Here is a 12,439-nt window from a genome sequence, read left to right as displayed (position 1 = left end):
AAAGTTGGGTCAAACTCTACAGGTAACACTTTTTGGAGAACAACTGTACCTTTGGTCAAAAACGGATGACTACAGAGACAGGTCGAATTTGGATGAAATCCTAAAAACATATACATATAAAAAATCAAATTATTTTGTGAAGAGAAGGCCAATGCCTTACAATAAGCAGAACTTGAGTTTCAGGTGGGCTAACCATGAATGTAGAATACTGGCCAATTTTTAGTTTTAATAAGAACAGGTAGAATAAAAAAAATTATGAGTAGGTTAAAGGTCTCACTTTGAGATCCATTAAAACAAAAAGGACTGGCTGAGTGAGATAGACTCTTTCTCCTTGTTGATCTTTCTCTCTCATTCTAGAAACATCTATCTAGGGTAGCACAGTCCTATATAAGTATAAATTGCCAAATCATTTTATGGTATCCAGGTGAAGAGTCAGGAACTAGAAGGTATTGGTAATGGTTATAAAATTTGGAAAACTGATTTGAAAGAAATAATTCTTTGAAACATGACATTCACTCTCTGAGCAGCTCAACGTGTGAAGTCTTGGGAGAGAATTCTAATTCACTTTTAAGTAACAGAACAAAAGTAACTCAAAATATCAAGATGGGACAGAAAAAAGTGTCTGGGAACAGGAGGTTTTTCTCAGGCATGCTGCATATTCACTCCAAGACTGACCTTCGTATCAGGTTGTACTAAAATACAGGATGTGTTAAAAATTAAAATTATGCCATCGGGGTATAGCTTTTTCCTTCTATTTTATTGTCATGCATTTCAAAGAGTTGGATAGGACGGCAATTTTAGGTCCTCTGGGAATTTACAATAAAGGTGATGCCAGTAATTTTCTTTAGGAGTCATAAGTAGAAAAACCTCAAATTTTAAGATCCTAAATTCATTCCTGAAATGAATTAGCTCTTGCTCTTTTATATCTTTTCTTCTCTATCTTGTTCTGGGGCAAACACTCAGGTCTAAAAGGAACCTTAAAATAAAAACTTATTTTTTAATAACATTTTCTTTCCCTATCAGGGCCTTTCTTTTTTTTTTTTTTTAATCTGGAGCCTTCATGTTGAAAATATTAATCTGGAGCCTTCATGTTGAATATATTATACAAATTCAGCTTGCCAGTTCTTATTAGAGGTACTTTCAGTTGACATGCTATGGAATGGTGTCACCTCTTTCAATGGTAAAATTCACTACTTAAAATCATTCTGTTTTCCTTTCCTTCTCTTAAACTCTTGTAACATAAAGATTCACTCTGCCGCAAATACCATTTGCAGGAACAGTTTACAAAGGCATAAGCTCTCTCTCCAACATCTATCTCCCTCTCCCCTTCTCTCCCTCTTTCCTGCTCTCCCTCTCCCTCTCTCTTTCTCTCTCTCACACACATACACATACATGTCAAACACCAGAAGCACATGGGTTTAGAAAGCCCCACTCCTCTGAAAGGCTTATGGGCAAAAATGGCTCCTCTATCACCACTGCAAATCCCCATCCATACCACCTCTCTCCTCTGATTGTTCTGACCCAAACCCTACGCCACACACGTCACTCCTATGAGAGTCCAAAATCATGACTTTTAACCTCTGCTGGCAACCCACAGCAAAACTCTTAGCATCAAGACAAGTTACACTGTAGCAGATTAACATCAACAAGAACCACTGCTGTTTTAATATAAACTGAAAAAGGCTAGAAAAAGAAATTGCCTATCAATTCTTCTGAAAACAGTAGCTACAGAAGTCTTCACTTTAAAAAGTCAAGCAAATTTGACGTAAGCAATCGCTAATATTATCCAATATCAGTAGATGAAAACATTCGAGCGAAAAATAATAATGCTACATATACATTATTCCAAATTTTGTTAAATGCTGCACGATAGCTCTTTTTTTTTTTTTTTTTAGAATCAGAAATAAATTGGACTTCTAGTTCTAATGCCAATTCATCATATGGAGTGTTGACATAAAATGTTCTCATGAATCCAGGCTACTCACTTGTAACTAACAAACCCTCTCTCTTCAAATAGTACCACAGGTTATTTTTTTTTAAGTAGCTGATCTTTATTTGCTGCATTGTAAAAGGCAAACTCTGAAAGAAAATAACTAAATATAATATATGTAATAATTCAGTCAAACTTCTGCTTATGAAAAGTACCATTACTAATAAGATAGCAAGGATAGCCTAACATTGCTTTGTTGAGAAACTTCATTTCTCTCCACGGCAAGTTGTACTTACTTAACAGGCATTAGAGAGGAGGAAAGAAGGGAAAGCAGGGGCAAAACTACAATTCATGGTGATCAAATCTGTCTAAATCACAATAAAGTGGCAACGTATCAAATCAAATACAAAACAATCATAGCATTTCAACTAGTTTTAACGTAGCACACATACATAAATGTTGGTTTCTATAACGTACCCCTGATGTTGCAAATTTAGCAATAAAAAATTTTCCCAGGAATTTCAATGAGGAAAAACCACTGAACAATTATACCACGAGTCTCAAAAATATCAAGGAAATGTGATCCAGAAAGAGAGAATCCAAACATTAAAATCATCATTTGAGGAATGGTCTCTATAATGCATTCATTGAATTCAAAGAATTTGGAAAAAATGTGATTTAACTTAATTTACCAGCTTTCTTAAAAGCACACCCCGGCAAGTCTTTGCTTAAGATCCTTTACATTCTTCTGTTACACCTTCAGTCTCCTGGTCATCTGCACATTAAAAACAATAACCAAATATGTCAGAAATCTGTGCATAATTAAGAAAAACCATCAGCCTATAAAACATTAAATCCTTTTACACATGAGACAATAATCACATTCTCAGTTAATATTGGACAGCTCACCACAAGCTGCATACAAAATTGACAAGAAAAAGTGAGAGATAAGGTGCCTGCCTTCATTGAGCTTATAGCTGAGGGAAAGTTTTTTGGGTTTTGAGAGCTAAAATGGTTTTGGATTTGGAGACAGGCATAAAATTTTTTTTCTTTGTACTAAGTTTCTGGGAAGCAGGGTGAAAGAAGCCAAAAGTAAATGTAAATATTACACTTAGGGTAGATTAGAACTAATCACCTTTCATTTCTTTAATGTGAGAAACAAATCGTGACTCTAACAGAAATGGAATGGAAATATTCTTCTTAGTGAGAATGCTATCAGAAAAGGCAGAACTGACAACAGCACCAAATAAAAGAAGACAATAAAATGGAATCAGGAGAAACTGGAACCCTCACACACTGCTGGTGGGAATGTGAATGGTGCAGCTGCTTGAGGAAAGTCTGGCAGTTCCTCAGAAGGTAACCAGAGACCCAGCAATTCTACTCCTAGGTATGTGCCCAAGAGAAATGAAAACATACATCCGCCTAAAAACGTGCACACCAAGATACATATAACAGCCAAAACGTAGGAACAGCTCAGATGTCCATCGACTGATGAATGAATAAAGAAAATGTGGTAAACCCACACAAAAGAATATTATTTAACAAGAAAAGAGTGAAGTACTGACACATGCTCCAACATGGATGAACCTTGAAAACATTATACTAAGAAGCCAAACACAAAAGGCCACATGTTGCATGATTCCATTTATATGAAGTGTCCGGACTAGGCAAATTCATAGAGTCATAAAGTAGATTAGTGATCACCTACGGCTTTGGGGTTGGGAGAAAATGGGGAGTGACTGCAAGTTGGTACAGTGTTTTTCTCTGGGGTAAGGAAAAGGATGTAAAATTGATAGTGGTGATGGATGTGCAATTCTGTGAATATACTAAAACCCACTGAATTGTATGGTATCGTTGAACGGTGGCCCCAAAAAGGTTATGTCCACATCCTAATCCCTGGTACCTATGAAACTTATCTTACTTGGGAAAAGGATCTTTGCAGACATAATTAATTAAGGATCTTGTCATAAGATCATCCTGGATTATCCAGGTGGGCCCTATATTCATTAACAAATGTCCTTTTAAGAGAAAAGCAGAGGGAAATTTGAGACAAACGCAGAGAGAGAAGAAGGCAATGTGAAGACAGAGTCAGAGACTGGAGGGATGTGGTCACAAAGCGACGAAGCCAAAGAATGTCAACAGCCTGAGAAAGTGGCAGAAGCAAGGAAGCATCCTTCCCTAGAGCCTCCAAGCAGAGCGTGGCCTTGCTGACACCTTGATTTCAGACTTCAGGCCTCCACAAGTAAGAGATGATAAATTTCTGTTGTGATCATTTGTTGTGGCAACCGCAGGAAACTAACACAGGTATTTAAAAAAGATGTCAATAAATCTGTAATTTAAAAAATCAACCTAATAATTAAGGGTAAATGATTTGGAGTCTCAGAGAGTAAAGTGAGAAATGTAGTGATAGTGTCAATGCATGGAGAGGAAACAGTAAACAGGATGTAGAGGAAGGTGGGATGGATGAGAAGTGCACCTCAGTAGCCCACACATGCAATGAGCGATGATAAGACCACAGCCCCTCGCCTTCATAAGTGCTCACCCTTCTCTGTGGAGTGTTTTCCCTCTTGCCCACCCAGTAAATGACCACTCATCCTTGGAGGCTCGATTCAAACGCCACCTCCCCGTCCCTCCAGTGTTCATCATTCCCTCTAGTGTTGTCAAATACTTTGTCAGGAAGCTCTTATATTCTACTTGTCCCACTATGCTGCGATGACCTGCTTAAGTGCCTGCCTTCATCAGTAGCCTATGAAATAATTCAGAGCAGTGATCATGTCCTACTCACCTGATAACCTAGGAGCAGCATCCTTCATGAATGAATACAATGGAGCCCTAGAGCAGTGGTTTTAATCATAGCTACACAACAGAATCACCCAGACCCCATCCTCAGAACTGACTTTAAAAAATACAGATGCCCAGAGCCAACCCCTAGAAATCAATTTAATTCTGGAATGAAACCGAGGCATTAACCTGTTTTTAAATCTCACCAGATGAATCTAATGTGCAGTCAGAGGTAAGAAGCATGGTGTAAGGGATGGACTCAGTAAAGCTTAACATGCCAGGCAGACCTGAGGCAGATGCCAAGGAGAGAGGTCTGAAAATCAAAAGTACACAGAGCACAGATGATCCCATACTGGCTAAGTGTGTCTCCAAATAAAATGCTAACCATGAAAGAGTAGAGAACTTAAGCTAGGACATGCTTGCTCTCAGTGCTTAAGAGGAAGGTTACCCACAAGAAGGACAACAGGGATGGTTGGGGAGATAAGAAGACAATCTAGAAAAGGTAGTGACCTTCATTAAAATGAAATTCAAGAAGATAAAGCAGGGATTGAGCAGATGGGAAAGAAGATACTTTCAGACATTATTTTCACCACCACCACATATGCTGGTATTTTTTATAATCCTAAAATAGAGTGACTAGCAAACCATCTAATTCAGATCTTCTCACACTTTACTGTGCATACAAATCACCTGCTGGGGGCATCCTGTTAACATGCAGACTCTGATACGGTAGGTCTGGGACTCTGCAGCTCTAACAAGCTCCCAGGTGATGCTAATACCGCTGGTCCCTAGATCTAGTCTACAGTAATGATCTTCAGTAACTTTTTCATTTTACTCAATTTGAATGAAGCAATGGAATCAGAAGTTCCCAATACCTGATAAAGTGATAAGTTCATTACAGTTAAACATCAAAACTCTCCAACATTGTTCATTTTATACTACTAAACAAAACAGTCAGAGAAAGTGATATTTTATAGTAGAGAAAATAATCAGGGGCAAATGTTTATATGAAAAGTCTACCTGAAGAAGAACTGAGTTAAAGAAAATTAGATGAAAGTAATTTGAAAAGATAAATTCATCAGATATAAATTTACTATATACTAAGGTCTTATATAAAACAGGAATTAGCCCTGGGAATTTCTAACATGGCAGCTCTGATATTTTGATCAAAGAAACTTTGGAGGGTTGATTAAGCTACTAAGAGCATCTGAGAAGCAATCTGTAGCCTTGGAAAAGTAATTTAACAAATAATAACTAGGAGGCCTGAAGACACACACTGAGAGAAAGAGAACTCCATCAAAGCAATGATGAGTTAAACATTTCCCTGAGAACAAGACAAAATATTTTTTAGTGGAAAAGAAAAAATATTTTTTAGTGGAAAAGAAAAAAGTCAGCTAGTAGTAGTAGTATTTTCAGAATCTCACTGCCTCCACTGCAAACCAGGAAGACTATAGTACAACAATGAAAACTTTCTCAAAACAATCTAGTTCCCTTCAAATTGTTCAGGTGGTATGAGTAATGATACACACTAACACACACCTCCTTCAAACTGAAACATCTTCCCAAAAGTCAGTCCACCTGCAACCATGCTTCACTGAGCAAGTTACAATCAGATCCTTTGATGGGCAGAATTTCAACATGAAATATATTTAGACTGTAAAGTTGTCATTGTTTAGAACTTGTTCTGAGGACCCCAACAGGATAACATAATTAGCCTTCCTACATCTAAACTGAATGCCATATTTCTCAAATATGCACAGCAAAATCTTGTGGCTTGCATTAATTTGACAGACTGAATACTCTACATCAGGGACTCTGATTTTGGTAAGTCTGGCTTGGGCCTTGGACATAGGTACAAAACAAACAAAAAATTTCCCAGATGATCTCTACCTTCACCCTGATTAGGAATAATGCTCTGGTGGTTTGTAACAGTGCTTTCTCAAACTTCACTGTAAGTACCACAGGGGGATCTTATTAAAGTGCAAGGGGCCTTAGGCCCTGCATTTCTAATGAGCCCCCAGTGACTGGACAACACTCTAAGCAGCAAAGGCTTATAACATGGGATGGAAATCATATGGTCCCAAAGGACCAAGCACATGAAGTAGAAGGCCAGACAGGGCCATGTTTTCCAGGAGAGTACATGCTCCTTCTAAAGGGAACATCTGCTATTCAGCTCTCCTCCCCAGTGGAAGACCTGCTGATTTGTTAGAAAAGTCAGAAATCCAGGCTTTTATGAGAAATCTCCTGATGAAATGTTAAATATGTACTATGTAGGCCAACCAAGTCCAGTCACTGAGCTAATCTTTTTTTGAGCTAATCATTTTATGTGGCTTTTCTCATTTGATCCCTATTACAACCCTAGAGGGTAAGTACTAAAGCCAACTTATCTTACAAATAAGGGGACCAAGGTAGAGAGGAGAAAGAGATTAAGTAACTTGCGTAAGATCATCTGCTAAAAGCCGAGCAAGGATTCAAACCTAGGTCTGTCTCACCCACAGCCCACACTCCTAACACTAGGCCAGATCATGCTGGTGGGTGGGTGAACAAGGCATCTCTCTGCTCATCTAGGTTCTAGCCTCGAACCTCACTACTTACCTGGACTCTATTAACTTTGTCCTTTGGGTAATTAATTTGCTCCTTGGTTTTATGTTCTCAGTTTCAATTTAGAGTGACCAACCAGCCCAGTTTGCCAGGGACTGAGGGTTTCCCAAGACAAGGGCCATTCAGTGTAAAACCAGGACACTCCTGAGCAAACCAAGACAGTTAGTCACCCTAGTTTCCATTTAGGGGTGTTATTTTAAAAACAACCTTGGGGGCTTCCCTGGTGGCGCAGTGGTTGAGAGTCCGCCTGCCGACGCAGGGGACATGGGTTCGTGCCCCGGTCCGGGAAGATCCCACATGCTGTGGAACGGCTAGGCCCGTGAGCCATGGCCGCTGAGCCTGCGCGTCTGGAGCCTATGCTCCGCAAGGGGAGAGGCCACAACAGTGAGAGGCCTGCATACTGCCAAAAAAAAAACCTTATCTGTTAGAAATTTTTAAGAACATTATTCACTAAATGGGTCCTATGGGAAATCCACTTTGTTTTTCCATGAAGAATTAATATAGTCCTGTCCCCCTTCTTTACTATGTGACTTTGTGTCCCTTTTTGCCCTATTTTATTGTTGTTATTTGTTAATCATATTTTCCTCTTTGTGATAATGAATTTATGTTGATAAGCAGTTCAAGTGCCTGTTAGGAAAAAGAGAATACTGTACATGCATAGATGCCTTTTTGATTATCTAGGAAGTAATTCAGCATAAGATACTTAAGTACTAGACTAACCACAGACCTGAAGCACCACTGTACTTGGTGGTGTCTCCCAGGTTGATGGGACCAAAGACAACTTACTCTCCTTACACTTCCATGTGGAGGAACCTACAGTGGGGGCATATCCAACATCACCCCACCCCACCTCCCCTCTCCCCATGGGAAGAACAGTCAGTTACCTGATTGGTGAGTTTAGGGGAAGAAATGGCATGCTCAGCTCACTCCTCCCTCCAAGGGGGTCAGCATCCCCTGCCCAGGGTGCTCCTTTGCTCCTCTGTACTATTTCTCCATGTGGACAGGTCTCCATGGGTGAGGCTTTTCACCTCTGCCAGTGACTGGGTGTATAAGTTCATTTTGAGGGTGTAGCACTAGGAAGACCGTTTGGCTGCCTGCCCAGGTAACAACAATCCCCTACATTTTATCAGCAATAAAGCCAACCTCCTTGATCTCCACTTGTCAGAATCTATCCATCTCTCAACTGGTCTGATAGGGGTGGGGAAGAGAAGGGACTATTTATCGATCTCCTGAAACCCCAACAGTAAGTGAGTACAACACTGACCTTACTGGACCTTGTATCTGGAAAGTCAAACAACAGTAGTTACCACTAAGCTTAAAGCACAAACATGAAAAATTAAGTATTTCAGGAGGGAAGGATCAAGGTGGCAGAGTAAAAGGACATAAGGCTCACCTTCCCCCACAAACACATCAAAAACACATCTCCATGTGAAACAATTCTCTCTGAAAACTGGCAGAAGGACTCCTATACAACCAAGGCTGTAAGAAAGATACACAGAGAATCAGGCAGGAAGAGAAGAAAAGCAATCGGGTTGGGACCTGTGCCCCTGCAATAGGAATCGGAGGAAAAGGGAGATTACACGGGCGGACACCTGCACTGGGGAGTGAGCAGTTCGAGCCACAGATTGGGCACCCCAGGCTGGGGTCCTACACAGGCGAGACAAGCCCCCTTAGCTGGTTGGAGGACCACTAGGACAAACAGAAGGGCTATGAGAACCCTGGACTCTGCCCCTGAGGAGCGTAGGTGCACTGACTATCCCCAGGCAGGGCGGAGAGACGTCTGCTCAGGGCAGCCAGGTTTCCTGCAACCGCAACCGCCTCGCCGTGTGCCCAGCCTGACCTCCAGCCCTGCTACCCCCATGCCACAGCATGGCACTGGATCTGAGGCACCCATGACCAAGGAAAGACTCAAAGGTGAGACACAGAGGCAACCCAGTCCCAAGGTGGAGCCCGGGTGGGGTGGCGGTGGCCACAGCTGGTGTTTACTCAAGCGGCTCCTCAGAAGCCACCCAGATCTCTGACAGCAGTTCCTCCACCACAGCTCACCTCCTGATACACATCAAGAGGGCACATGGCTCCTGCTAGCCTTGCAGAGTGGCTAAGCCACAGGGCAGGGGTGGTAGAGGCTGGGGGCAGTGATCAGCTGTGAGGGGCAAAGGGGACTTGCACCTGAGGCCGCGTCTGAGCAAAGACATGGGTGCCTCTACAAGCATCACATCCGACCACTGTCAGTGCATGGGCCCCACTTACTTCAGCACTGCCTCCTCTGTGACAAGGGTCCCGGTACAGGGAGAGGGAAAAACACACACTTGAAGGGAGCAGAGCCAGCTCGGGTCCAACCTCCAGGGCTTCTGCTCCAGCAACTTGAGATCAGACCTCACCCCTAACAGGGCAGTGACAGCCACTGAGAGAGGGAGAGGGAGTCCTACTTCATACACAGTACCAGTTCTAGCCACTGAGAGAGGGAGTCCTACTTCATACACAGTACCAGTTCTAGCCCCTATATCTACAGCCCCACCCCCTACCAAGGGGATAGCTGCCGGAAAACCCTGAGGAAAAATATGACTTGGGTTGACCTCAATCCAGCTCTCCCACCCAAGGCAATAATACATGCAGCCCACACAGGGATGCTCCCACATAATAACCCCCCTTTAAGAACACAATCAGTAACTGCTTTACCTAAATTCACAGAAGCAGAGAAAGTCAAGTAAAATGAAAAGGCAGAGGAACTACTCTCAATTGAAAGACAGAGAAAAACCCTGAAAAAATAAGTAATAAAATAGTAATAAACAATTTACCAGATAAAGAATTCAAAACATTCATAATAATAAGGTTAACTGAATTAGGGAAAAGGATTGATATAAACAGTGAACATTTTAACAAGGAAAATATAAAAAAGACCCAATCAGAAATGAATGATCCAATAGCTGAAATAAAAAACACACTAGAAAGAATGAACAGCAGATTAAGTGATACAGAAGAATGAATAAGTGATCTGGAAGATAAAATAATGGAAATCACCCAATCAGACCAGCAGACAGAAAAACTAATTTTAAAAAATAAAAGCAATTTAAGAGATCCCTGAGATAACATTAAGCATACCTACACTCACATTATAGAAGTCCCAAAAGGAGAACAGAGACAGAAGGGGATAGAAAATGGATTTGAGGAAATTATGGCTGAAAACTTCACAAAACTGAAGAAGGAAACAGATATCCAAGTACAGGAAACTCAGAGAGTCCCAAACAAGATGAACCCAAACAGACTCACACCAAGGCATATCATAATTAAAATGACAAAAGTTAAAGAGAGAATTCTAAAAGCAGCAAGAGAAAAACAAAGAGCTATATAAAAGGGAATTCCCATAAAGCCATCAGCTGATTTTTCTGCAGAAGCGTTGCAGGCCAGAGGGGAGTGGCATGATATATTCAAAGTGCTGAAAGGGAAAAACCTGCAACCTAGGATACTCTATCCAGCAAGATTACCACTTAGAATAGAAGAGATAAAGAAGTTCTCAGACAAGCAAAAACTAAAAGAACTCAGCAATACTAAACCTACCCTGAAAGAAATATTCAAGGGTCTCCTGTAATTGGAAAAGAATAAAGAATCTATAGGAAAGGGAAAATCCCACTAGGAAAGGCAAATATATAGCAAGGATTGAGGATCAACCACTTAAAAAGCCAGTATGTAGATTAAAAGACAAAATATTGTAAAAGCAACTATAACTACAACAAACAGATAAGGGATGCATGAAGATGTAAAATATGACATGAAAAACACAAAATGTGAGGGAGTGAAAAATGTAGATCATTTAGAATGTGTTTGAACTTAAATGACAGCCAGTTTCAAACAAGTACATATAATTATAGATCAACATATATGAACCCCATGGTAACCACAAATCAAAAACCTAAAATAGATACATAAAAACTAAAAGTAAAGGAACATAAGTATACTATTAAACAAAACCGTCAAACCACAAGGGAAGAAACAAAAAGAAGTAATAAACAGAGAAGAAAACAAGTAATAAAATGGCAATAAGTACATACCTACCAATAATTACCTTAAATGTCACTGGACTAAATGCTCCCATCAAAAGACATAGCGTGGCTGACTGGGAAAAAAAACAAAAAATAAAAAACAAGACCCTTCAATACGCTGCCTACAAAAGACCTACTTCAGGGCTGAAGATACACACAGACTGAAAGTTAGGCAATAGAAAAAGGTATTTAATAAAACAGAAATGAAAAGAAAGTAGGGATAGCAATACTCATATCAGACCAAACTTTAAAACAAAGCCTATAACAAAAGGGCATTATATAATGATAAAATACAAGAAGAGAATGGTACACTTATTAACATACAGGCACTCAATACAGGAGCACCTAAATATATAAAGCAAATTCTAATAGATATAAATGGGATAAATTGGCAATAATACATTAATAGTAGAAGACTTTAACACCTCACTTACTATAATGGATGTATCATTGAGACATAAAATCAATGAGGCAACAGTGGTCTTATGATACAATAGACCAGTTGGATTTAATAGGTATCTACAGGACAGTACATCCAAAAACAGCAGAATACACATTCTTTGCAAGTGCACATGCTAGGCCACATGCTAGGCCACAAAACAAGTCTCAACACGTTTAAGATGACAGAAAGTGTATCAAGCATTTTTTCTGACCACAACAGTATGAAACTAGATATCAATTACAAAAAGAAAAATGGGAAAAGAACAAACATGTGAAGACTAAACACCATGCTACTAAAAAAACCAATGGGTCAAAAAAACCCCAAAAAAACCCAATGGGTCAATGAAGAAATCAAAGAGGAAATCAGAAAATACCTCAAGACAAATGAACATGGAAACATAACACTCCAAAATCTACAGGATGCAGCAAAAGCATTTCCAAGAGGGAAGTTCATAGAGATACAGGCCTTTATCAAGAAATAAGAAAAATCTCAAATAAACAACATAACCTATCACCTAAAAGAATTAGAAAAAAAAAGAACAAACAAGGCCCAAAGTCAGCAGAAGGAAGGATATAATAAAGGATTTATAAATTGAAGGATTTATTTCAAAGAGGAAATAAATAAAATAGAGACCCCAAAAATAGA

The 12,439-nt window shown here is 39.9% G+C and overlaps 1 protein-coding gene across 1 annotated transcript in view; it reads right to left on the bottom strand.

Moving 5' to 3' along the window:
* Window positions 1-2,520: 2,520 nt before the first annotated feature.
* The window catches only part of FSIP1 (fibrous sheath interacting protein 1), a 190,293-nt gene continuing 180,374 nt past the window's right edge, over window positions 2,521-12,439 (bottom strand). The window contains exon 11 of the mRNA XM_024732548.1: window positions 2,521-2,705. Coding sequence (XP_024588316.1) covers window positions 2,659-2,705 — 47 coding nt within the window. The 3' untranslated portion in view covers window positions 2,521-2,658. The remainder of the gene's footprint in view (window positions 2,706-12,439) is intronic.

The sequence above is a fragment of the Neophocaena asiaeorientalis genome, unplaced genomic scaffold (genome assembly GCF_003031525.2).
Source record: "Neophocaena asiaeorientalis asiaeorientalis breed wild unplaced genomic scaffold, Neophocaena_asiaeorientalis_V1.1 scaffold119, whole genome shotgun sequence".
Taxonomy (NCBI): Eukaryota; Metazoa; Chordata; class Mammalia; order Artiodactyla; family Phocoenidae; genus Neophocaena; species Neophocaena asiaeorientalis.
Note: the sequence above shows the minus strand (reverse complement) of the source record. Positions and strands in the feature narration are given on the sequence as shown.